The sequence below is a fragment of the Pseudozyma flocculosa genome (assembly GCF_000417875.1).
Source record: "Pseudozyma flocculosa PF-1 unplaced genomic scaffold scaffold00005, whole genome shotgun sequence".
Classification (NCBI taxonomy): domain Eukaryota; kingdom Fungi; phylum Basidiomycota; class Ustilaginomycetes; order Ustilaginales; family Ustilaginaceae; genus Pseudozyma; species Pseudozyma flocculosa.
Genome location: NW_006920873.1, coordinates 136,558 through 162,485, shown reverse-complemented (window position 1 = coordinate 162,485; position 25,928 = coordinate 136,558). Strand labels below are relative to the sequence as shown.

The window sequence follows — 25,928 nt, the reverse complement described above, 5'->3', positions numbered from 1 at the left end:
AGGAACGAGCTTGCGCCATACAGAGGACGCTCATCACGACGACATCGCTACTACTGGCGACGACGGCTTCGCTTCGCCGCGCCCACTGCCCCATCGGGTCGACCACGGAGAGCGGCAGGACCGCTTGTGACCGTCACGCGCCTAAAAGAGGGCATCGGGGACGGATCGGTCCCGTCCCACTTGGTTACCTTGCATCTGGACCTTCCCTCCTCGCTCAGCGCAGCAGACGGCCGCTGTGCACCGTGACAAAGGCCGGAACGCTGCTCGGAAAACCAGCCACGGCGTCGACGGGCCAGGCCGGGGTCAGGCCGGCCCCTACGGCGCGAGCGACAAAACCGACCGTCGAACAGCCGCCCTTCTCACCGACGATGATAAATCCCTGTCGCCATGGCTGCTCGCTGCGTGACTGAGTCTACACTGAGGCCGATTGACGAGGCTGGGAGGTATACGTTGATCGACCTTGTGGCCCCACGCACGCGAGTGCGAGATGGCCTCGGGCGCGCTCGTTTGGGACGTCCTTCACCCCGCGCCGGACCCTCCTCTCGGCAGACCGTTGGACGGGCTTCTGACGGGCTTCTCCAGACGGCGGGAGGGGGGCCCGACAGATTCCGCAGCGGCCTTGTACAGGCGTAGGCCCCCACAAACGAGCGGGCATGACCAATAGGTGACAGTCCGGGCCGCGCCTCCCTGCTCAAGTGCAAGTGCGGATGTGAGAGTAGTGTCGGCGGCATTCGTTCATCTTGCACGCGAGCGCAGATGTCGAGGGGCATCTCAAGGTCATATACCGGTGTCGGTACCAGAGCAACGCAGCGGCCTGCTGAGACAATGATCATCGCTGGGTCCGTGGCCATCGGGACGACCGGAGCCCCTCGCAGCAGCTGCATGAGATATGCGATTCGATCCGTCTTTTGCGGCCGCTGGCGGCCCGATTCGTCTAGCCACACCTGCAAACCGGCCTTGGCTCGACGGCGTCCTCTCTGATCTGGCATCCGTGTCTGGAGAGACCGCCACAACGGCGGTGGACCCTACCGAGGCCTGAAAGCTTGGCATCGTCCATGACACCCCGGACGCAACGTGCGAGTGGATGAGCAAGTTAAGCGTATCCGGCCTCCACGATGTCAGGCCGCTCGTCGATCGCGTTGGGCTCCAGAAGGAACCGCGCCGGCGAGCCCGCGCCGTACCCCTTGCAACCTGCTGACTCTTCGGTCAAGCTTGCGCTGCCCATCGACCATCCCTCCTTGGGGCCCGATCTTCTTGACGATCCTCGCTACGCCTTGCCACCATTCGAGTCGAGTCGAGGCGAGTCGAGGGGCAAGAAGCCGCAGCCACCCCGTCGGTCTCATCCGACAAGGTTCGCCTGCACAGACACTGGCCCACCGCTAGCCTTCGAGGGTCGTCAGAGGACAATGGACGCACCAAGAGGCGAGCCAAGACGATCGATGTCGGCGATTCTCCTCATTTATCATTACTGCATCTGCACGGCGATACGAGTCAAGGGTGAGCACGCGAGCAAAGACAGGTTGCATGGTCGAATACCGTGCGCGTACCTTTCCCTCGAGAGCTACCGTCAGCGATGGTCGTGCCAGCGCTCAGGAGTCGAGTCGTTTCGGTCATCAACCATCGTCCCCGGCCGCGCGGTGACCGTGCAGTACAGTACAACTTCCACCGCCTTGTCTGGCCGCCGGACGAACGCATGAGCGCCGCTGTGATTTGATGCCATCGGGGCGGACGTCGAGTGGAAGGAAGAAGCAGCAAAGTCTGATTTCAAGGCGGGGCTCAATGGATTGCGGTGATGGCGTTGGCGGCAGTGGAGGCGTTGGCGGCAGGGTCAATCAGACCCCAGCATGCGGTCGATATGGCAGGCAGCGGAGGAACCAGGACAAAGGTAAAGCTAGTTAGCGGACGGACGGACGGACGGACGGGCGGTGCGTCGAGCTGCTTGCAAAAGCCGCACGTAGAGGGGCCACAGACGGACAGGCAGCAAGCAGGTCTTCCTTTCCCCCTTCGGACCCTGCGACGAACGCCTTCTGCCGGCTTGGTTCCTGGGTTGCGAGGCAACGGCCAGCCATGCCGGTCGTTGTTGCGCAAGAGCGTCCTGCCCGGTCTGGACCGGCAGGCAGGGACGATGGCAAGATCCAGGTCTTCGCCTGGCTCACCTCGCTCTCTCGACTCTTCTCCCCTCATCAACCCTTCTTCCTAGCCTGGTCAGAAATTGGAGGCGCTGCTTTTGGACCCTAGGCAGTCCCCCCCTGCTTCCTGCTACATACGGTGGACGGCCTGCCCGGCCACGCTACGCTTCGGTGCGGGCGGTCCATGGGCGATGCCATGCCTGCCGCTCTGGTATCCTTTGCTCCCAAGGGGCCACGCCGCATACGCCGCGCTGATCGCATCTGACGGCGGTCACTTTTGGCCGGGCAGACGATCACACCGGCGAGCGCAGCAGCACGACTGCCCGACGAACTTTCATCCCATGGCATATGAACCTAGCTGCTGACACCGCTGCTGCTGCCGCAAGCTGACCGTTCCGCGCACAGCTCTTTGCGACATCGTCCAACTCGACGATACCGATTGCCACGGCCAGGTGGAAGGCACACTCTGGCAGTCGCTTGCGCGCAAAGCGCGGCGGCAGGTACCGCAGGGAGGCCGACCGACCGATTACCCGGACTGCCCACGCTACACCACCCTCGCTTGCCCTTGCCTGCAGACAGGCGGGCGAGCAAGCAAGCAAAGCAGGCTAGGACGGATGCTCTTTCTTGGCCGCTAGCCCGGCCGCCATGGATCTGTAGGGGAGATGTCGCTTCGGCCAGGTCTGACAACGAGAGCCGCTGCTGGGCGGCACCAATTAGGAACCGTCAGGTGTCTCCCACGCAGCAGCGTCGGGGCGCTGGCTCTTGCCTGTCTGCCTGCCGGTTCGAGGGGCAGCAATCGAGTCGAGCTCTATCCAGGTCACCGGAATCAGACCAAGAGGAACCCCCTGGCTTCTGGCGATGGGCAGCTTTTGGAGCCATTACGGCGGGCCATCGGAATCGCGGCCAGGTGAGCGAGCCCCTTGATTCCTGACCCTAGCTTGCCTGGCCTGCCTGCTTAGCTGCCTTGCCTGCCCCTTTGGCAGAGCACCAGCACCAGCACCAGCACCAGCACCAGCACCAGCACCAGCACCAGCACCACCAGCAGCACCTCTCCCTACCCGGCTGCCGCGCGCTTTCCGGCTGTCTCGTCTTGCTCGCCCCTTGATCCAGCTTACCCCAGGAATGATCCGACCCACCGACCGACCGCCCGTTCGCCCGGCCGCGCTCCGTCGACGCTGGTGAGATCCTGGATCCCGGATTCGCCCCTCGTCCCTCGCTCGACTGCGTCGGGTGATATGATGCGTCGAGCCGTTCCGCGCTCGATAGCGCGGCCTAGTGTGACTGCCTGGTCCCGGGTATGTCAGGGCGAGCAAGGCCAGAGGTAGGCGGGCCCGCAGACCATCGCATTGGCCGCCACCCCTCACGAGGTATGGATCTGCCAACTCCTGCCGATTCCTCCGCTGTCGACCCCTGCCTGGTTGCTTGCTTGCGAGCTGCTTGACATCGCAGGGTACCCTAGCAACGCTTCGCCGCCCCCCTTCATGCTCCTGCCCGCACCTCCTGTCCTGATGGTCCCCCCCCCCTGCCGCCTGCCCGAATCGGCTTCGCCTTCCACCCGCTCGTCTGCGCGCCCCGCCTCCCTCCTTGACAGCTTGGCAGGCAGGCAAGCAGCAGCGGTGGTAGCGGCATCAGCAACGTTGGCGGCGGCAGCGGCGGCCGTGGCAGTGGCAGCGGCTTTTGGTTCCCCCCCATCCTCGAGCCCATCGCTGCATTCCGCCATATAACAGTACCGCCGCTCTGGACCAAGCGTGGGCTTTCCTCCCCCTCACTTCTGCTCTCCTCGAACCTCAACCACCAGCAACTCCCCTCCCCTTGGCGTGCCTGCTCTCCCCTCCCTGTCCCTGTCCCTGTCCCTGTCCCTGCCCCTCCCCAACCCTCCCTCTCCGCCCCGGTCCAGGTCTCCGCCCCCACCCCGCGCCACAGCTCTCTTTCTTCGCCACCGCCTGCAACGCCATCGTCGCCGCCGTGCCAAAGGTCGATCCTGAGGCAGAACCTACAAAGCAGCGACACACGCCACGCGCCACAGCAGCACCCGCCTCTCCGCCGCGTTTCAGATTGATCTGCTGCGTCTTACACCACAGCCTACGCCTTGCCGACCGTGCCACACCGCGTCGCGCAACGCACCGCATCCGACCGATTCGGATCACCTCGCGGTTGTCGTCGACCAGCTGCGCACCTCTGACGCTCAGCCCAGCCGCTCCTTGAGCCTCCCTGTCCACCTCGACCGACCGATCGACCTCGCACTTGTGGACATGCAGGTTGCTGCCCAGACGACGGGCTCGCCGACTGGAGGAAGACAGACGCTCTTCCCCTCACCAACCTATTCGGACTCGACGCTGTCGTCCAGCTCCAACCTCTGCACGCCCGACAACACCATGAAGGCGTTGCCGCACGACGGCGCCAAACGCAAGGACGGCGCCTTCCCTTCGTCGATCAGCGCGGCCAATGCCGCCTTCTTTTCGGCCACGGAGCGCGACGAGTTCAACGCCGTCTTTGGCGGTCACCCGAACGACTCGTCGCAGGACTCGAGCGCCGGGGGCGATGCGTCGCTGGCCGCCGCACTCGAGTTTGAGGCGGTCAACAACGCCGACATGGGCGGCCTGATGGCCAACCCTTCGTTCTCGTTCCTGGGCAAGCGGCAGGCGTCCAACAACGGCGCGCTGATGCCCTCGCCGGCCGACGCTGCCGCGGCCGCCAACCGGCGGCACAGCATCCAGCCGGTGCTGACGTCGTCCGGATCCTCATCGAGCCTGACGGCCGACGTGGCGGCGGGCCTGGGCGCGTCGCACAATGTCACGGTCGGTGCGGCGCGGAGCATGAGCCTTTCGGCTGAGTCGTCTGGCCCATCTTCTGGGTACACCGGCTTCGGCAACCTGAGCATGTCGCAGGGCAGCAACGAGTACCTGATGTCGCCGCCGCGGCTGACGGTGAGCCTGTCGATGCAGGGCACGCCTACGCCGACGCCGCTGGAGCCGCTGGACGGGTCGAGCGCTTCGGGCTCGTCCGGTGCGGCTGGACCCGGTGCGTCGATGGACGACAACAAGCGCAGGAGGACGTCGGGGGTCGAGGCGACGCCGGACCGCAACGGAGCTGGGCACCAGCAGCAGATGGCGCACGCCTTCTACCTGCACCAGCAGACGCCGCCCAACTTTGGGCAGTATCAGCAGCATGTGATGCACTCTGCCGGGTCGAGCACGTTTTCCGTGGGCGGCCACCAGCAGCACCTGCAGCAGACGCCGTCGTCGACGACGGCGGGGACCAACTCGGTGCAGAGCAGCGTGTCCTCGATCCGGGTGCGCAAGCTGTCGCTGGGCGGCGGTGGCGGTGGTGGCGAGTCGGGCTCGGAGATTGCCAACTTGACGGCAGGCCTGTCGCTGCCAGCGTCGGCGGGGCGCTTTGACGAGCCTAAAAGCGCGCCTGCCCGAGCTGCAGCCGACGCCATGCAGCGCGCCCAGTCGCACCAGTCGAGCTCAACCCCGAGCCGCCTCTCGCAATCCAACTCCGCCACCCACCACCACCACCACCACCACAACCCTCCGCACCCCAACCACCAGAACCCCACCACCACCCCGAGCTCCGACAAGAACAAGAGCCAGGATGTCTGGCCCGACGACGTCGAAGTCGCTTTCTGGGAAGGTGAGCCTGCCGCATCCAAACCTTGAAATACAGCCCCGCGCGCGCGCGCCCTCTTGGCCCCTAACTCACTCTCTCTCCCCATCCCTCGTCTCCATCCCTCGTCCTCGTCCTCATCCTGCCCTCCCCCCTCGCTCTACCCTCCATCCACCTTCCTGCAACCGGCAGCACTTCGCCTCATCCCCAAGCTGGGCCGGCGCAAGGTCCTCGTCCACGGAAAGCCGTGCGGCCGCAACGAGCTCATCGCAGACTACATTGAGCGAAAGACGAACAAGACGCGCACCCGCAAGCAGGTATCCAGCCACATCCAGGTCCTCAAGAACATCAAAAAGGGCGACCCCGAGTTCCAGCAGCTCATCGCCGAACCCACGTCCGAGGAGGACTTCTACATCCCCGCTGGCGGCATGATGTACGCCCAGACCCTCGCCGGCTACGGCTACGGCGGCCTCGGTGGGCCCTACCCGCTCCTCAGCATGGAGAGCGCCGGACTCCTCTCGCCCTACACGCCCGGCCTGGGGCCCCACGCCCTCGCCAGCCCCACCACACCGGGAGCGCCCCCCATGTCGGCCACGGGCTCCATCACCTCGGCCCTCAACGACCTCCACCTGCCCCACCCCCCCAACGGCAAGGGCCAGATGGCCAACACGCCCTGCCCCATCCTCCCCGCCAGCTTCTCGATGTGGGTCCACTGCTCCAACTCCGACGACAAGCACGTCTACACCAGCCTCGACCGCAGCGCCATGACCACGTTCGCAAACGGACATGCCTCGCTCCCGCGCCTGCCCCTCGACTCGGTCCGCGTCGGCCACTTCCGCTTCCCGCGCCTCGCCGAAATGTACCACCACATGCCCTGCCAGTTTCTCCACGTCCACGTCCCGCTCTCGATCCCGCGCCACGACATCATGATGCCGCGCTACGACCACTTTAGCACCCAGCTCTCGCTCACCAGCGCGCAAGACTCGCGCCTGACCTCGGTCACCTCGGTCTACTCGCACGGCAAGCGCGTCCTCTCGCTCGTCGAGCCGCTCGATGCGCCGCGCCGCGTCTCGGGACGCGGAGGCGTCACCGACGGTGCCAGCATCACCACCTCGGCCTCCAAGGGCGCCGACGAGGGAGCTGATGGCACCAATGCCGAGGCGACGACCACCGATGGCAGCGCCGAGGCCTCGGCGTCCGGCCAGGACCAGTCCGACAAGAAGCAGACCTGCATCAGCCCGGCCACCGCCTCGCCCAGCGAGCCGCCCTCGCCCGCCACGCCAATGGAGCCGTCTGCGAGCCGCGACGGCTCGACGCGCCACCGGTGGTGCCACCAGGCGCCTTTCGCCACCGACTTCTGGGCAGACTTCCTCAGCCGCAACCACCCGGTCAACGTCTACAACGACCGCGACGGCATCCAGTCGTTTGGCAAGGAGCCCAGCGAGCGGGCCGCGCTCGGCATGGCCGTCTCGGGCGTCACCATCATCCAGGAGCTCGTCGTCGCCGCCGACGAGGGCGGCAACGGCCTGCCCAAGACCCAGGGCCAGGGATCGCCCGGTCCTCGCGAATCCAACCCGAGTGCTGGCCCCACCCTGCTGCCCGACTCTGGCTCGACGCTCAGCCCGGGCAGCAAGGTTGGCGACGTGGTCCTGGTCATTGCTTGGGATCTCGAGTGCGTCGAGGCCCTCGGCACCAACCCGGGTACTCCGACCGTCTCTGTGCTCACCGCCAGCACCGGCGCCAGCCCGTCGCCTATGGGTCGTCAGGTGGGCCTGCCCTCACCGCTCCACGGGCAGCCCTTCTACGGCCTTCCGAACCACCAGCAGCAGCAGCAGCAGCCGGGCGCCATGGGCATGGCGCACCACCCGCAGCAGCCTCAGTCTTTCCAGATGCAGCAGAGCCACTCGCAGGGCTACCGCGCCATGACGCCGCCTGCGCCGCCGGCGCTGATGCAGACACAGCCTTCGCCGCAGCCCCACTCCAACCAACGGGCGCAAGGCCCGCAGCCGCTCCACTTTGACGGGTCGATGCCGTTTGGCGCCAACAACAACGGCCTGCAGCCGCCGACGCTGCTGCGCAAGCGCGGCCTCTCGGTCAACAAGCCGCTGATGGTCTCTATCCCGCCGGCGCCGACGTACCTCAACCCGAACAAGGTGCCCAACAGCGCCATGCTCAGCCCGGCGGGTCAGCAGCACTCGCCGATGCACAGCCCATCGCCGGCGGCGTGGGGCCTGATGCAGCAGCGGGCCATGCTGACGCCCATCACGCCGTACCCGCAGATGTCGGGCGCGCCGCTCAACGAGCCGCCGCCGATTATCTCGGGCGACGAGGCGCGGCAGCAAAAGGAGCGACTGGCGCGGCACTGGGCCGCCGAGGCGGCCAACAACGGCGGCATCGACTCGTCGCTCCACTCGCCGCTCGACATGACGTTCGGGCCGGGCATCCACTCTAGCGCGGCGGCCATGGCGGCCTCGACGGCGGCGCTCGACAGCTCGACGACGTCGGCGCTCGGCGTGTCTGGGATGCACCTCGCCGTGCACCCGCAGGATGGGCACGGCGGCGGCCTCCTCTCTCCCGCCAGCTTCGAGTTTGGCGAGTCCAAGCTGCTCGGCGGCGGCCAGGCCGATGCTGCGGATGGCCAGCACCAGCAGCAGCAGCAGCACATGCTCATCAACGACCAGAGCACCCAGGAGTACATTGACGGCCTGCTCGCTTCCATCGGCGTCAACAACGGTGGCGGCGGTGGTGGTGGCGGCGCATCCATGCCCATGCCCAGCGACTTTTCCAACCCCAACAACTTTTTCTCGTCGGCCTAGCCAGCCACGGCAGCATGCCCTCGACCCGACCGGACCGGACCGCACCTCTTTATATTGGACACTTGCCACCACGTACCCTCCTCTCTGTCCAGATCGACCGCGTAAAGACATAGAATCGCGCCCTGCCCCTCCATCCCTCGCCCTCTTGCAACGCGTCACCGTCCCCCCTCCCTTTCCCGCCTCTTTCGCTCTCGCCAACGTCCAGATCCGGTCTCAGATTCAGACCCATAGCCATAGCTACAAAGTCTCGTCCAGCCCCCCCTCTCTCCCATCGCCGGTCCCTCTAAACTGTATTACCACCACCACCTAATCACTCGCCCCCCTCCCGCTTTTTCCCCAGTTCCTCGATTTGTCTTGGGTTCTCCTCCCTCTTCCACATAACCACCCGTTGCGTCCGTCCCCTTTGCCTCGACCCCAACTGTATTCCACAATTCGAAAAACCCCCACCCTTGTTGCCTCGTCGTCGTCCTCTTCCTTACCCCGTGTGAGGTGGCATGGGATCCCCCCTCGACCCTCCTCAGCACCAGCACGTTGATCCCACCTTCTTCCATGACGAGAGACGAGATTAAAGTTCGCGGGCGGGCGCGCGTGCGGTACGATACGGATACAGGAGGATGGCTCGTGTCCGACAAAAAGAGGATGGACAGAGGGGGCGGAGTTGGACTTTATCGAGACTGCAACAGAGAGGGAGAGAGAGTGTGGGGGGAATGGAAAGACGGCGAGAATACACAAGAGTCCGTTTTGAGAAAGAGTGAGGAGGGGAAGAGGCTGGGCGAGCAAGAAGGGAGAAGGGCAGAAAAAGAGACGGTCCCCACCCGTTCGCCCGCCCGCCCGCCCGCCTGTGACTGTCCATGTTCAGCGAAACAAGAAAACATCGTCCGTCCCCCTGCCTGAAAGAGGGCGAAGTCGGCAGAGCTTTCAGAGGGCGTCGTGTAGATCCGCAATCGACTTTTGGCGCGTCGCGGCGGCGCGCCGGACGAAGGCATCGGCCGCAGCGGCAACGAGGTCCAGAGGCGAAGAGGATGCCGGCTCCGGCTGCCGCTCTTCGATGAGCGGGACGTCGCGGCGACGCTGACCCGTGCCCGTCACGCCGCCGAGGAGGCCGCCCAGCGCCGACTGGATCGATGCGCCCGTCAGCGGACACGGGAACGAAACGTCGTGGCTAAAGCTGACCGGGATCGAGATTGACAGCACCGAGACGTCGACGTCGATGTCGAGATCGAACTGCGCGGTGAAGGACGGAGTGCGTGGTGGAATCGTCAACGCCAGCGCTCGGATATGGTGGTCAGCCTGAAAGCGGGCATGGAGCGAGAAGCACAAATGTGCGCCTACTCACGTCGAGGTTGCCGCCGCCACCACCACCGCTGCTGCTCCCGCCGGTGAGACCGGCCAGGTTGAGGCCGCACTTGTCGGCAATGTTCTTAATGATGCTGAGGTCGGTGTCCTTGCTCGAGTCGTAGGCAATGGTGAATGGGAAGCCGATGGTCGTGTTGGCATGCGGGACAATCTTCTGATTCCGGATGATGCCCGAGCCGACCGTGGTGCTCTTATCGTTGGCGTCGTATGCCTGTTCGAGCGGTGCAGGTTGAGGCACAAGGGGGACGAGGTAAACGGGCAGGGGGAGGATGGTCAGCTGTCTGCCGTTGCTGTAGGATGGGCGGGTGCGAGCGGGGCTGCCTGGGGACGCACCTTTGCCTCGAGCTTTTCGATGGTGGCCGAGATCGAGTTTGGGTTCGAGATGGAGATGTCGACCTTGACGTCGAAGCTAAAGGCGCCGTTGCTGTACTTGACCTCCTGCGATGCAACGCCGACGCCGCTGATGGCGACGTTCGGTGGCCGGACAAACTGTCGAGGGAGAGAGGGCGCAGAGGGGGGGGTGAGCGATGTTGTTCCTTGCACTGCCACAGACCAGGCTGTGGCGAGGCACTCACAGTGACGACGAGGCAGATGATGGCGAGGACAAAGATGACGCCAATGACGAGAATGCAGAAGAGGACGCGGAAGATTTTTGCGGGTGCGCTGCGTTCCTGGAAGGAGCGCTTGTCGTCGCGGGTCCAGATGCTGTTTCCGCGAGCGCCCGAGTAGGGATCGCCCTTTTCTGCCGTCATGGTGTAGGGGTCTCGCGATGCGGCGACGGTGGCGGTGTCGCGGTAGGCGTAGTCGGGCTGCGCTGGTGCTGCGTCCAGGCTGTGAGGGCGGTAGGCTTGGTCTTGGCCGTCGTCGTCAGCGCCGTCGCGGTCGGTGTAGGGGTGTGGCTGGGCGTGGTCGCGCGAATAGGCAGAGTCGTGGGACTGCGGGTGGTCTCGGTAGGCGTCGTCGTCGTCGTGCGAGTCGCGCTGGTAGTCGTTTGGGTACGGGTTGTGGTGGTGGTGGTGGAGGGAAGGGTCGTGGTCGCTCGAAGACTGGGCGGTAGGGTTGCCGGCGAAGGGGTAAGACGACATGGCTGGCGGGCTACCGTAGGCTGGGCTGGGCTCAAGTGGCTGTCTGACGGACGGACGGGCGGGCGAGGTGACGGGGACAAGCGAGACCTGGCGACGATGCGATGGTGGTGAGCTGAGCCGATAGTCGGTCGGGTAGCGGTCAAGATACGAGGCTAGAGAGAGGGAGAGAGAGCGGGAAGCAGGGCGAGAGGCCGAGGCCGAGGCAGTTTAGGCTAGGCTCTCTAGCTGTTCGTGTCTGGTGGCAAGTGGCAGGAGGCACCGAGGCAGCGGCGTGCCCCCGAGACAGGGCAGGGCAGGGCAGGGTAAGCTGCAGCACCGCCTCACGGCCTGCCCGGCCCCTCGGTCGGCACTCGGCCACAGTCGAGCTCGGCGGCCCCCGACTCGACTAAAAAAAAGAGGCCGAAGCCGGTTCATCTTTAGCAGCCCCCGCCAGGTAGGCCTCGTCGGGCCCCTGCCGTCTTCTCAGAGAGAGGGCGAAACATGCATTCGGGACGGCGTCTTTTTCCTGTGGCCGTGCAGTCGTCGATCCGCTTGACGATGGCGTATGTAGAAGTTCGAGTGAGGGACAGCGACAACGACGAGTACGACGACGACGACGACGACGACGAGGCACACCAGTTGGGATCGTCTCAGCAAAGCAGGCGTGGTTGGGCCAAGCCAGGCAGGGCCAGGCCAGGCCCACGCACGCACGCCGGCGCGAGTCCGACGTCAGCAGGCGGCGGGCGGCGGGCGGCAGGGTCCTTTTCCCCACCCGCCCCGTCTTTGGCCTCGACTGCTGGCCAGGAGGCCACACCGTACCAGCGCTCCAACGACGGCGTGCACACACGGCAGGGGCAAAGCTAGGGCTAACTACACACTTCTCGCTCGTGTCTTGATTTCTGCCATGGCCACGATGAGGGGCAAAGACGGGCCACCCGATCCGACACCAACCGTCGAATGGGAGGCTGAGGGGGGTCGGTCGCGCGCCAAGACCCGCCGTCAGGTTGCGGGGGGCCGTCGCTGTTGCTTGCTTTATGCAGACACACGCGCTCCAACGGCAGGCGGCAGGCCGGCAGGCGGCAGGCGGCGGGCAGAAGCCAAACATAGCACCCCTGCTTGTCCAGTCGCCCATCGGGCCAAGTCTATCGATCGAAGCCTACTCCCCGATCGAGCCGCATCGAGGGGCCCGATCTCATCACGCCTGGCAGCTCCTATCACCCAACGCCGGCCCGGCCTCTCCGCGTGGCCACCATGGCTCACTTCTTCTTCTTGTTCTTCTTCTTCTTCTTCTTGCCCGGCGTCTTGGGAGTTCCAGTGCCTTGCTTGGCGTCGGCCTCTCCATCGTCGTCGTCGCCGTCGCCCTTGACGCTCTCTTCCACGTCGGGCGTCGCAGTGCCCGACAGGATCGGCGTCGAAACCTCATCGGCCCCTCCCTCATCGGCGGCCGGCGGCTCGTCTTGAGCTTCCGCGGATGGGGCTCCAACGGCAGCAGCATCGGTTTCCTCTCCGGCGTCGTCGGCTCGTGAGGCAGCAGGCGGCGGCATGTCCAATTCCTCCAGCGCTGCCGTAGTCGATGCCTGTGCCTCGGTCGCTTGCTCGGGGGCTTCGCTCGATAGAGCCTCTGTTTCTGGCGCCGTCGAGCCAGCTTTAGTAACAGACTCGTCGACTTGGGCCGATACCGTCGCTTCCTGCGCCTCGATTTCGATGCTGGTGGCCGTGGGCTGCTGCGCCCCGGAGGACGACGCATCGAGTTTGGTGGCCTGGGCGTCTGCCGAGTCCGTGGACCCCGCCGGATGCTTGCTTTCCTCTTCTGCGCCGAGGGCGCTCGGAACGACGTCCGCAGTCGGAGCAGCTGGCTCGGGTGCTGGTGCCTCTGGTGCAACAGGTGCAGCCATCTCGGCCCGAGCACTGCTCGGAAGGGCAGCGGACCCCTCTTGCTGTGCTTCTGGCATGGCCTCGGGCTGCTGTGTCACACCTGGTGCCGATTCGGCCTCAGAGGGCGCCAGCTTGATCTCCTCGTCCCGAGGCGCGGCAGCAACAGCCGTTTCCTGCGACGGAAGCATGGCTGACGCGTCCTTCGACTGCTTTGCGACCTCTGATGGCTTCGCGCCTTCATCTTGGGCCTGGTCCGCGTCTCCGGCCTTGGTTTCGGCGGCTACACCGGTAGCAGCTGCTGCCGGAGAGGGCTTTGCAGGCGCAGGCTCCGGCGCGGCAGCTGCGGGGGCTTGCTGTGCCATCGACCTCTTCCGCGCCGCCTCGGCAAGCCGTTCCTTGAGCGACATCCGCCCCGGCTTCGACGGCGTGTTGTTGGTCGATGCGACCGGCGTCGATGCTCCGCTCTTGACGGGGGATGCAAAGGCCGACGATGGTTCTGGCTTGGTGGCCGACTGTCGCGGACTCGCCGGTGACGGTTCGGTTGCTTGACTCGGACTAGTCTGCCTAGGCAGGTCGGCGACTGTTGGCGCAGACTCGCCCGACGTTCGTGGAGCCGCTGGGGCCTCCGTCGCGGCGGCCTCGGCAGTCGTGGCCAGCGCAGGAATCGCTGCTTTACTCGTCTCGGCGTCGTTCGACTTCGCCTGCTCCTCCTGATTATCGCCTTCCTTCGCACCAGCGTCAACGTCGCCCCCCTTGTCCTGGCTAGACCGCTCAGCGGTGTGCAAAGACGCCGAAGCCTGCTCGGACGAAGCCTCCGTCTCGTCAGCTTGCTGCTGCTGCTGCTGCTGCTGCTGAGCAGGCTCCCCGACTCCGGCTGTGGACTCATCAGATGCCCGTTCAGCAGACAGTGACTTCGCCGGCGGTGTGGGAGGAGGCGCTTCGGCGTCGTCGACTGCTGCGGGCTGGGCTTCTGCGTCCTTGTTCGGTACCGGCGGCACCACAATATCCTGCATGCTGGACCGCGGCGTGCTTTCTTGCGATGCCCGAGCCTGAAGCGTGGTCAACGAGGGGGTCGAGTCGGCAGAGGAGCGGGCAGCCGAGTTCTGCTGCTGCTGTTGCTGCTGGTGATGTTGCTGTTGTTGCTGCTGCTGTTGCTGTTGCTGGTTCTGCTGGTGCTGCTGCTGCTGCCTGCGGGTGAACAGAGATGGGATGCGGGCCTTGTAGGCGTGCTGCGGGGCCGGCTGCTGCGCCTCGGCGGCCAACGAGACCGCCTCTTTGCCGCTGCTGCCATCGGCGCTGGTTCGCTGAGTGGCAGCATGGACCTGCTTCTTCTCGAGGATGGCGTCAAGTTGCTGTGTAGCGTAGCCGGGTCAAGAACGACAGCGTGTTGATCAGTCTCGTGGGCTCTGCTGCGATGGATTTTTGCCGGGATCCGATCGGGCCCCAGATATTGGATGCTCACCTCTCCCTGCCATTCGACGTGTTTGAGCGCCGACAGCTTCGTCTTGAGCAGGCCGATGTCCTCTTCGATGCGGCGTCGAGCCGCCCGCGTCTGGACGTCGACCTTGTCGAGCTCGGCGGCGATGCGGGCGTCGATGGCCTTGAGCACCTGGCCGATGACGTGCTCGACGACGGGAGGCTGGAGGTACTTTGAGAGCACCTTGTGCAGCGTCGCCGTCTCCTTGACCAGGTCGGCCGCGTACTTGTTGGCCTCGGGCGTCGCTTCGCCATCGCCGTCGTCTCCGTCGCCAGGCAGTGGCGCGTTCCAATCGACCGAGCCGAGGGCGCGGCAGTGGACCGTCAGGCGATCACTCATGATGGCGACCAGCTTGGCGTGGATCTCGTACTGGTGCTCCTGGAAGTCGCGGCGAAGCTTGTCGAACTCGGTCAGCATCACTGCCTGCTTGGGGCTGAGGTGGCGGCGCACAGTCTCGCGGATGTAGGGGATCAGCGAGATCATGATCGACAGCGACTGGGATGCGAGCGCCAGGTGCTTGGCGGTGATGTTCTTGAGGCCCGCCGAACGCATGGCGCCGGCGCCCAGCACCACCTGGCAGGTGCGCGAGTTGAACTGCTTGAGGAACTCGACGACGCGGCCCATGGCCTCGGTGGTCAGCAGCGGCAGGTTAATGATGACGCGGAGGTAGTCCGCGAGCAACTTAAGCACGTCGAGGCTGGCCGAGACGACAAAGTAGGAGCGGTCTTCGATCTCGAGCGCCTTGCTGCCTTGCGCGGGCTGCGGTGCTGCATCGGCGTCTGCCGCGTCCGCACCGCCTGTCGCAGTCCCAGCGCCGGCGGAACCGCGTGCAGCGTCGATCGAGCCGCGTGCGAGCTCGCTGCTCACGACGAAGGCGGCCGGATCCTCGACGGCGCTCTCGACAATCAGCCGCACCTGCCGCTGCACATCGGCACCGACGTCGGACTGCGCCCACGTCTCCTCCTCGACCGCCTTGGCGGCCCTCTCGATCCGCTTGCGGTGGAACTGCGAGAGGAATCCCTTGGCCTGGCTGAGCACGGAGCCGCGCAGGCCCACTATCATCCTCCGGCAGACGAGCTCCGACGAGAGCACGTAGGACCAGCAGAGCTGGAATACGGCGAGGAATGGCGCCAGGTCCATGGCAGCGTGCGTGCTGGACCGGACCGAAATCAGGCGAGCCGTAAGCACGTGCGACAGCTCCGTGCTCGCGGTCACGATATCGGCCATCGTCGTCGGTAGCGTTGCCGACACGCCGTCTGGCATCGTAGGCGCGGCGTCGACAGCCTGGTCGGTGCTGCTCCGCGGTGCTGCATCGCGGTCGCCGCTGCCGGACGCGTGGTACTCGTCGAGGATGCGGATGACGAGCTTGGCCTGCGAATCGATGCCCTTGAGGCACCTGAGCAGCGCGTCGAGCAGCTTCCGACCGAGCGAGAGGAACGCCTGGTGCTCGATGTCGCGAAAGCGGACGACCACCTCGGGTGCGCCGACCAGGTCGTTCTTGGACGGATCGTCGGTCTCGAGGAGCGCCGCGAGCTCGGCCCACTCCTCGCCGTCGTCGCCGAGTCTGGAACGCCAGGTTTCCTTGACCGCCCGCAGCGCGGCTTCCCTGTAAGCGGCGGGCAGACCATCGATGCCGCTCGTACGGACGAGGCCGCCGATGAGCGGAGCTATGCGGGACTTGAGCCGAGAGTCGGGATCTGACAGCGGCTTGGCCGCGTTGCCGAACGGCGAGGAGGGCGGCCTGACGAAAGAGGGGAGTGAGGTGCTCGCAGCCGGCGAGAGCGGGCTTCCGGCCGAGCGGCTCGGGACGAGGCTCTCGGCAAAGTAGTCATCCCGCCCGGTGCCGTCGCCCTCCGAGGTCGGGCGCACGCGCTCGGCCAGGTCGTCGGCGAGGATCGCAACCAAGTCGCGCTGTAGCGATCCAGAGAGGCTCGACTCGAGCTCTCGCAGCTCTGGCAAGATGTAGGAGAGCGAACGAAGGTCGGTGAACCGGAGGCTTGGTCGCGCCGCATCGGCGGCGGGGTCGGCCGAGAGAACGCTGCGCACACCATCGATGATCTCGAGGGCCTCCTCGGTCTCGCCCTGCTGCACCAGCAGGCGGGCCAGATCGCGCCGCTCGATGACCTCGCGCACGCTCTCGATGGCCTTGCGCTTGCTGTGCAGTTGCCGCCGGCGCTCCTGCTCCCGCACCACGCGCAGCCCCGCCTTGGCCTGGTCTTCGTCGATGTGGACCAGCTCCGACTTGAGGTGTCCGATCCGCTCGAGGCAGCTTTCAGCCTCTGCGTTGAGCTCCTTGAGGTTGCCCAGCGCGGCGAAGAACGAGGACGACTGCGTGCCGATCTCGATGACGAGGTGCTGCTCGATCACGTCCGAGTAGTAGCTCAGCTTCTCCTGTAGCATCTGGTTGAGTGCGACGTCGTAGCTGGGCGCCGCGGCACCATTGCCGCCGCCCGAGGTCGTCGTCGCCTTGTGCCGCTCGGTGACCAGATCGAAAGTGTATGGGTTGCCGAGATCGAAGTCCTCGGAGAAGAAGACTTGGGGTACCGCGCTGAGCGGAGGCAGCCGCTTCTCGGGGGCCACCACTGGCTGCGCTCGGAGGTCGGCCGAGAGGGAAGCGACGCTGCCACGGGTACGGTGGCCACGCCGCTTGGCCGCCGCCGGGGCCGAGGCGGGTCCGCCGACGCTGTCGTCGCCATCTCCGTCGCCCTCGCCGTCGTGCCTCTCGCCGACGGTCGCCCTCCCCTGCCTGCCGAGCTTCTGGTTCCGCATGAAGCGGTCCCATTCTGGCCGGACGCTGGAGAGGTAGCCCTCGATGTCGGACTTTTTGGCCTTGGGAATGTCCGACAGGACGTGTGGGGTGGGCGTCAGAGGTGGGAAGCGGGATGACTTGGGGTCGATCGTATGCTGGCGTTTCGAAGGGTTGTTGAGCACGGTCGAGATGGCTGCAGGGAGGAGGTGCCGGATGGGGATGAGCGAGGTCCGTTGTCGGCAAGCTAGCGTGCGTGCAGAGGCATTGCAGCTGGCCCATTGGCGGTCACTTACCGTTGAAGCCGGTCATGGAGAGGCTGGGCGAGCTGGTACCGGAGCCGGTCAGGCTGAGGGAGCTGCCGACGCCGGCGCCCACCAGGCTGCGCCCGAGCCTCGAGGCGAGGATGCCAGGCGCGAAGCCGTCGTTGATTGATTGCGAGTCGTACCCGTTCTCTGAGCCGGTGCTGGTGGGGCTGCCGATCTCGTTGCGTAGGTTGGAGGCGGTGCGAGAAGGCGTCCCTGGACGATGGCCTGCGTCTTGCTGTGACGAGGGCGTGGCCGCACCGCTGGCAAAGGCGCTGGCGCTACCGCTGCCACTGCCACCGCCATCGCCATCCCCGTTCATGGTGGCGCCTGTAGCGCGCGCCGGCGATGGCAAGGCTCACTTCTGCTGTAGCTTTCCAGCGGCCGGCGGTCGGAGCGAGGTTGAAGCGCGGGCGCCGTTCGCGGTGGTGCCCGTTCTCTCGGCCACGGCGCAAGGAGCGAGTCTTGTGGTGACTGGTCCACGATGCAACCCGAGTGGCGCTGTGGTTGAGGTTGCGCTGTCGTCGGTCGGAGGGGGAAGGTGGGCCTGTGCCGCGGCGCGGGTTGAGAAGAATCGAGCGGGTTGGCGGAGCAGCTGGTCGTGGATCGCCGCAGCGGTTGCGCTTGGTCGTTTGGCTGGCCCGACCAACCGGCCAGCCCGCGTGTTGGTCTTGCCCGGCCCGTCCTCGGTCTGGCGGGGACGGCCAGGCGGGGCGAACGGGCTGGTCAGGGGTGGGCCTGTGCGCTCCGAGCTTTTCCCGGCCGAAATGATCCTGCCGTCCCCCACCGACCAGATCGGATGGCCGTGGTGTGATGTCAAACGGCGGCTCGACGGCCACCCCGATCTCGGCGGGCCGAGTGCGCGTGTGCGTGCCAGCATGGGGCGGTGAGCTGCATGCGTGGCCGGCCTGCTGCAGGGACGGCCCGGCCTGCGTTAGCCTGCCTGCCTGCCCGCCAGCCTGGTGGCCGCTGCTGGTTGCTGCTTGGCTTGGCCCGCCGCCTCGTGGCGCCTCGCTTCTCTCCACCGGCCGTCGCCGCCCTGGCCTGCCTGCCTCTCTATCTCGGCACCATCCGCAGGAGGGTCAAGGCCTCGCCTGGCCAGAAAGGGCGGGCAGGGCCGCGAGAGCACCTAGCTATAGCTACACACGAACGAGCGTCTGCACGCATGGCCTGCGGTACAGAGAGAGTGCACGCCAGTCGTAAGTCGGGCGTGACGGTGCGCCGAGGCCAGGACGTTGGCCGTACGCGTGCTGGCCATCAGCACATCGCACTAGGCCGGATGGATGTGTGGGGAAGGCGAGGGCCAGGCCTGGCCGGGCCAGGTCAGGTGCTGCAGCCCGTCAACCCCCGGCCGGTCGCTGCTCCGCACGGAGCTGATTTATGCGCCTGCCCCAACAACCACGTCCAAGGCAGGCCAGCGACAGAGCAAGCAGCGGCGGCGGCGGCGGCGACGACGACGACGACGACGTAAGAGGCTCAAGCGCGCTGCTCATGCGGGCCTCCAGCCCTTATCCGAGGGGCAGCCATATGGCTCATGCTGCGCTGCTGGTCACGACAGGCAAGGAGAGGCCCGCCGATACGCTATATGCTGATGGATGGCTACAGCCGGGTACAGTAGGTGACCGAGTTGCATGGAAGGCTTGGGAGGCGGAGGGGAGGAGCGACGATGACGACGAGAAGGCCTCGAAATAGACCAACGGCGCACGCTCGCTGAGCTCCTGCTTCTGCCCTGGTTGATGGCGGGCGGATGCCAGGCGGAATGGCCGGGGGGTGGTGGTGGTGCGTGCGTGCTGCTTGTCAGCAGGATCAGCGGCCACGGAGAGACAGACGCGCGGCAAGCAAGGCAGGCCAAGGGCCGGGCGGGCAGAGAGCGGAGAGGGCCGCCCGACGGCATCGAGAGCCAGACGAGGTCCAGGCCGACGGGCTGGGGTTGCGGGCCTGAACAGCCTGGCCGAAGAGGAAGCTAAGCAAGGGAGGGAGCCAACGACGGCGTCAACGGCGGCGGGGGCGACGACCGAAAAGCCGCGGAGAGACAGACACTCGGTGGCCTGGGCTGGGCTTGGGCTTGGGCTTGGCTGCTGCTTCTTCTTTTGCTCGCTGCGGCCAGGCAGCAGAGGGGGCCGACGTGCTGCGTGGCCCCAGTCCCACAATTCTTGGTTGGCTCTGACCCCCGCCCCGGCTCCATCGCACTCCTCCCTCCCCAGCTGCCCTCTCTACTCCTTCCTCCACCGCCCCCGGTTGCAACGTCAAAGTGCTGCAACCATCACCACCACCACCATCCTCCTGCCCCCCTTCCTCGCCACCACCTCCATCACCGCCGCCCTCCGCACAACCATCGCCGCGGCCATCTTGGCCTCGCCCCGCCGCACCCTGTTTGCGGACACTCCGCCCGACTTGCAGCCCAACCTCGGCTTCAATCGGGCCGAGCCGATGCGCCCGTCCTCGGCGCGCGCACCGACGCCAGAACAGATAGACTGCGCCGCACCGCACAGACACCTGCGGTCATCAGCCTTGCGCCCATCCCCGGCCAACACACGGCCCAGGCTAGACAGCAAGTAGCGCCCCCAACGCGCATTCAGAACGAACCCCATTTGCCCACCGCTGCCTGCCAGCGCTCTCCTGCGACCATCATCGACACGGCCACCGTCCCTCGGCTTCGTTCTTTGCACATCCTCTGAAAGAGACTCGCCACCCCGGTGACCAGCCTCTGGTGCGCGGCGTCGCTGCCTGAACCTCGGTGCTTGCTATATCACTTCGTCGGCAACAGGCTCGTTGCTGTCGGCCACTCCCGCCCGCAGAGCTCACACGTCCGCTCCTCTTCACGACACAGGGACCCAGCGCTCCACAACGGCGACGCGAACCGACCGCCCAGCAGCGCCGACCTCGTCCTCGCCCGTCGCTGCTTCTGCATCACCACTCTGTCACCCTGCCGTCATGACCACCGACACGATACGCTTCGAGGCGCCCGAGGGCCAGTACCTCCAGACCGGCACATTTGCCCCGCCGCCGCAGCCCATCATCAGCATCGCTCCGCAGGTCTACAGCCAGGCCTTCATGAGCTCCATCTACCCCACGCCCCGAACCAGCACCGTCAGCGTAAAGTACCCTTCCACCTCGAAATCGGCAAAGCACGCCGAAAAGGAGAGGTCGGCCGCAAAGGCGGCTGCCGCCGCCGCCGCAGCCATTGACTCGAGCAACGGCAGCGACGCCAGCGTAACGGGAGACGCAACGCACGCCAACGGAGGAGCAGGGTTGTCGGTGGCAGACTACCTCGGCTCTTCGGGAGGGCCACTGCTGGAAGCGCCCCTGGCCGCCCAGGGGATCGATGCGCCGGCCTCGAGCCTCACCGGTGGCAATGGCGGGCTCGCCGGTATCGCCGGCATCGGCGGACAGGGCATGGGTTTCGCGGGGCTGGGCGCCACCATGGGCCGCCTCAGCGCCAAGCCGAGCCGGCCCAAGAACAGCGTCAAAAACACCAGCAGCAACTTTGTCAACCGCATGGTCACGCACCAGGACCTCGCCAAGATCCTGGCGCAGCGCACCGATTACGACTCCTTCGTCTTCCTCAACAACGCGCGCTCCTTTTTCTGGCTCGCCGACACCACGGGCAGGATGAAGGAGGCGCTGGCGAGGATCAGCTTCAGCGCGTCGCCCAGCTGCCACGACGTCAACCAGTTCACCCGCTCCCACGACCGCCTCGACATTGTCATCGGCTTCGTCACCGGCGACCTGCTCTGGCTCGACCCCATGTCGTCCCGCTACACGCGGATCAACAAGGGCGGCGCCATCACCTCGTCGGCCGTCACCCAGGTCCGCTGGCTGCCCGGCAGCGAGAGCCTCTTCATGGCCGCCCATGCCGACGGCACCCTCATCGTCTACGATCGCGACCGCGAGGACTCGTCTGACTTTGTCCCGGCATCCTGGACGCCCTCTCGCAGCGCAGCCGGCGCAGCCCTGCAAAATCTCCAGCGCTCGGACGGTGCCGACGCAGGCAGGTCAGGCGGTGGCGCTGCCGCTTTCCCGCCTCTCACGCCGACCGGATCCCGGCCGAGCATCGGTCAGCGCAGCCTGACCGCATCCACCAGCACGACTGCGGGCGACGCGAGCGACGGCGCGACGCCGAGCAACGAGCCCAGCACTAGTGTCGGCGAAACGGCAGCGCGGCTGGGTCCGTCGGTCGGGTCATCGTCCGCCGGCCCTTCGACCGCCAGGACGAGGGCAGGCAGGGTGGGACGGGAGGATGGCGAACCCCTCATGCTCGTCACTAAGCCCGGCGGAGTGCCCATCGCATCGGGCCTGCCAAGCGGCAAGTCGCGCGGCGATCTCGGATCCTACAGCGGCAGCGCCAACGGCCTGTCGGGCAAGGGCAAGGAGACGCCGTGGTCGCGGATGAACCCGGTCAGCCACTGGAGGCTGTCCAAGTCCAAGGTCACCGACTTTGCCTTCAGCCCCGATTTCAGCCACGTCGCCATTGTCGCCGAGGACGGCGTGCTTCGGGTCGCCGACATCAACTCGGAGCGCCTGCTGGACGCCTTTGAGTCGTACTTTGGCGGCATCAACTGCGTCAGCTGGTCGCCCGACGGCAAGTTCCTGCTCACCGGCGGGCAGGACGACCTGGTGACCGTGTGGGCGCCGCGCGAGGGCCGCATCGTGGCGCGCTGCCAGGGCCACACGTCGTTCGTCACCGGCCTCGCGTGGGATCCGTGGCGCTGGCGGGACGACGAGCGGACCTACCGATTCGCCACCGTCGGCGAGGACTGCAAGCTCATCTTCTGGGACTTTTCCAGCGCCGCGCTCAACAAGCCCAAGTCGCACACCGCCGCATGCCACTCTGCTGCGGCGAGGAGGAGCGCGACGGGCTCGACGTTCTCGCTGCTCGACAAGTCCCGCTCGCCAGGCAACTCGGCGGCAAGACGGGTCAGCGCGAGCATGGACCGACCGGCGGCATCGCCCCACACGCTGTCGACGCCGCAGGAGCCTCTGTGGCACCCGCCGTCGCCGCGCAGCGAGGTCGCCATCCTCCAGCCAGTCGTGACCGCCGACCTCGGGGGCGAGTACCTCACCGGCGTCCGCTTCCGTCCAGACTCGGTGTCGGTGATGCGCAAAAACGGCAACATCGAAACCTTTGCCCGGCCTGCGCCGAGACGCGACCGGCTGACGGCGCCCGGCGGCCGCGCTTCCTTGTCGGCCGACCGCAGCCGACTGGCAGAGAGCTGGCAGACGACGGTGGCCCACCTCAACAAGCAGCAGCAGCAACAGCAGCAGCCGCCTGGCGTGGCTGCAGGACCGTTGTCGGCCCCACCAAAGGCGTCGCGCACCGGCGCCCGCTCGCTCGGATTTGGAGGGCCGAGCGGCGGCGTCTCGCCTGCCAACGCCAATGCAGGCATGGCGCGCGCCCACAATGGCAGCAGCGTCATGGCCTGAAGTAGAGGCATCGATCGGCCCGCCAATCTCTGCTTGCCATCACCGGCGCGCCTGTCCCTGCCCCACCTTGTCCCCCTCTCTTCCTCTTTCTTGCTCATCCTGTATCACTACCACCATCCAGCTAGACGTTGCCAACAGCATGCCATTCCGCCCCAACACAGACGAGCGTCGGTCCACGGCGGCAGGCGCCCGCCGAGATACATAAGACGGATCAGCCACCCACACATCAGCCCCGCCCCGCCTTGACGCGGAGGTCGGGCGCAGCGCTAGCAAAGCCAGGTGGGGCGTCCCGTCGTCCTCATTTGAGGCAGGCCGACCGGCCGGCCGATGATGGGGCTCGAGCGGCCGCTTTCGGACCACCCCACCTGGCGACCTCATATGTGACCTGCCCGTCGCCTGCCGTTCCGCCCTAGTTGACTGTTCGCCATCGCTCTGTCCGCGCACACCACTAGGCTAAAGGGCATCCTCCTTTCTGCCCAGCGCCTTCACCATCGGATGCCCACACTACTACTACCCTTCTGATCGCACGCCGAACCGGAGCTGTGCGCCTCTTGACGAGTCGACCGTTCCTCCCGCGACATTGACAGCCGGTACAACTGCCACAACCACGACGACGACGACGACGACATGGCGCGGTTGCTCGCCCTGCTCAACGGCCTCTCGAGCCTGGTGATGGTGCTCATGGTGATATGCACCATCGACCCCGTCTCGCTCTCGCAAGCGTCCGGGCTCGTGCGCCGCCAGGACCCCAACGCACCGCCGCCAGCGACCCAGGACCAGCAGGAGGCCGTCGTGGCGCTCGCCAGCACCGATCCGGTGGCCGCGGCGCAGATGGCCATCGGGCTGCCCTACATCTCCGGACCCAACAGCGTCGCCACGGGCAGCCTGACGTCGTACACGCTCGTCCACGGCGACGACGTGCAGCAGCTGCCGTGGAACAACGGCACGCCGCTCACGACGGTGCCCGCCGTCAACGGCTCGGACACGGGCGGCTGGCAGACGCTGCCGCAGCTCGACGGCTTCAACCTCAACCGCACCTTCAAGGTGCGCGGCGACGCCGTCATGCCTTTCTACATCAGCGCCAACTACGACCCGTCGCAGATCAAGCGCGCCGTCATCGTCATGCCCGGCAAGCCGCGCGACTGCTGGAAGTACACGGCGCTGGTGCGCAGCGCGCTCAACATCGTGGCGCAGCAGGGCCAGCCGGGCGCCAACAACGCCTCGGTGCTCCTCATGGGCATGTGCTGGCTCAACCAGAACGACAAGGCGGCGGGCGCCGTGCAGCCCAACGAGCTCTACTGGCGCAGCTCGGGCTGGGCCAGCGGAAGCCACAGCCAGGGCCCGCCCGTCCCGCTGACCGACGAAGAGTATCAAGCCAAGCTGCACAAGCTCAACCGCACGCTGCAGCAGCATGCCGACCAGGCCGAGCCGGGCGAGCAAGAGCTGCAACGCAGGCAGCAGCCGCCGTCCCCCAGCGACCCCGGCGCAGCCGCGGCGCCCCCAAAAGGCGTGCAGAACCTCACGCTGCCGCCCGACGAGAACAAGACCAACATATCGTCGTACGAGGTCATGGACACGTTTCTCGACTGGCTCTTTGACAAGTCGGTCTTCCCTTCGATCAATCGCGTCGTCGTCGCGGGGCACTCGATGGGCGCGCAGGCGGTGCAGCGGTACGCCATGCTCAAGAAGACCAAGGCCTACGATCCCAACGTCTTCTTCTGGATCGGCAACCCTGGATCCTACGTCTTCCCCACCGACGATCGCGAGAACGCCAACGCGACGTGCCAAGGTGAGTTACGGGTGGGCCCGATGGGCAGGGGATGCCAGGCGAGTGCCACAACGCGATTGCCCAGCCGACGAGCTAACCATGCTCCCACGTCCCTCTCGTCTGCTGGCAACTCGGGCGGCAACTCGGCACCAGGCGCCGACTCGTGGCCCTACGGCATGTCCAACGTGACCAAGGTGCCCCCCTACGCCCGGCGCGACGTCAACGCCTCGCTATCGGCCATCATCAAGCGGTACCGCAGCCGCGACGTCCACTACGCCTACGGCTTGCTCGACAACGGCCAGGGCGACACCCACTGCCAGGCGACGATGCAAGGGTGGAATCACTTAGATCGTGGCTGCCACTTCGTCCTGGCCCTCGCCAACACGTCCGATTCGGGCGAGTACAAGACGGGCCCCAACCTGGGCTTTCCGACGGCCAAGCAGACGGTCGACTTTGTGGCCAACACGAGCCACCAGGACTACCCGATGCTTTCGACCAACGTGACGCTGTGGCGCCTCTTCAACGACCGCTTCGACACGGCCGATGCCGAACTCACCAACCTCACGAATCCGGGCGATCGGCAGCCGCACGTCCACGCGCCCAAGAACGGGACGAGGGGCGGCAGGCACGGAGAAGAGCACCAGGACAAGCGGTTCGCGACGCACTTCCACCTCCTCATCGCCGAGGGCCTGCTCTACGGCTCGCTGGGTGGAATCCTCGTTATCTACACGGCGCTCTACTGCCTCTGCAGCGTCGGGCGCGACGACCAGGCGTGGAGGCGCGACCTGGACGCGGCCACGACGGCGCGCGGCGCAGGAACCGAGATGGCCATGTCGACTCTGGTTGATGCACGCGGAGCGGCGTCGATGGCGGGACTGCGCAAGCGAAGGGGTCCCAGCGACGGCGCGGGCGGCGGCATCGGCGGCGGCCACGGACGTGGCGACTCTTCGTTTTCGCGCTCGCCAGGCGGCGCCGACGACGAGACCGACCAGATGATGGACACTTCGAGCATCGCATCCAACTCTCCCTTTCTCGCACAGCGCCGAACCTTGCCGTCCCCTCAGCAGCAGCAGCAGCAGCAGAGAGGAAAAGCCGGCGGTGGTGGTGATGTCGGTGGCGGATACGATATGGATACGGCGACGACGGGGACGACGCTCGTCGGATCGTCTCACCATCACCACCACCGTTACGAGCGGGGATACGAGAGCAACAAGACGAGCGCCAGCTCCGACTTCCTCCTCCTCCAGGGACACGGACCTGGATCGCCCGCGCCGCAGACTTCGGCCCTCGCCTCGCTCTACACGACCCGCGCCCCATCCCCCCTCTGATCGCGGTCGCGGGCGCGAGGCAATCCTCCGT

General features: G+C 66.4%; 5 protein-coding genes across 5 annotated transcripts; 3 read left to right on the top strand and 2 right to left on the bottom strand.

Moving 5' to 3' along the window:
- Positions 1-4,381: 4,381 nt before the first annotated feature.
- Positions 4,382-8,554, top strand: PFL1_01889 (uncharacterized protein; the record flags this gene model as incomplete). The annotated part of the gene is made up of 2 exons (XM_007879401.1): positions 4,382-5,765; positions 5,931-8,554. 2 exons carry the CDS (start codon positions 4,382-4,384, stop codon positions 8,552-8,554), a joined length of 4,008 nt encoding a protein of 1,335 aa, XP_007877592.1.
- A 918-nt stretch (positions 8,555-9,472) lies between these two features.
- Positions 9,473-10,995, bottom strand: PFL1_01888 (uncharacterized protein; the record flags this gene model as incomplete). The annotated part of the gene is made up of 4 exons (XM_007879400.1): positions 9,473-9,778; positions 9,891-10,121; positions 10,244-10,399; positions 10,486-10,995. 4 exons carry the CDS (start codon positions 10,993-10,995, stop codon positions 9,473-9,475), a joined length of 1,203 nt encoding a protein of 400 aa, XP_007877591.1.
- A 1,235-nt stretch (positions 10,996-12,230) lies between these two features.
- PFL1_01887 (uncharacterized protein) lies at positions 12,231-17,699 on the bottom strand (the record flags this gene model as incomplete). The annotated part of the gene is made up of 3 exons (XM_007879399.1): positions 12,231-14,201; positions 14,312-17,268; positions 17,369-17,699. 3 exons carry the CDS (start codon positions 17,697-17,699, stop codon positions 12,231-12,233), a joined length of 5,259 nt encoding a protein of 1,752 aa, XP_007877590.1.
- A 2,612-nt stretch (positions 17,700-20,311) lies between these two features.
- PFL1_01886 (uncharacterized protein) lies at positions 20,312-22,801 on the top strand (the record flags this gene model as incomplete). Its single annotated transcript, XM_007879398.1, has 1 exon — positions 20,312-22,801. One exon carries the CDS (start codon positions 20,312-20,314, stop codon positions 22,799-22,801), a length of 2,490 nt encoding a protein of 829 aa, XP_007877589.1.
- A 627-nt stretch (positions 22,802-23,428) lies between these two features.
- Positions 23,429-25,897, top strand: PFL1_01885 (uncharacterized protein; the record flags this gene model as incomplete). Its single annotated transcript, XM_007879397.1, has 2 exons — positions 23,429-24,590; positions 24,723-25,897. 2 exons carry the CDS (start codon positions 23,429-23,431, stop codon positions 25,895-25,897), a joined length of 2,337 nt encoding a protein of 778 aa, XP_007877588.1.
- Between the last annotated feature and the right edge of the window lie 31 nt (positions 25,898-25,928).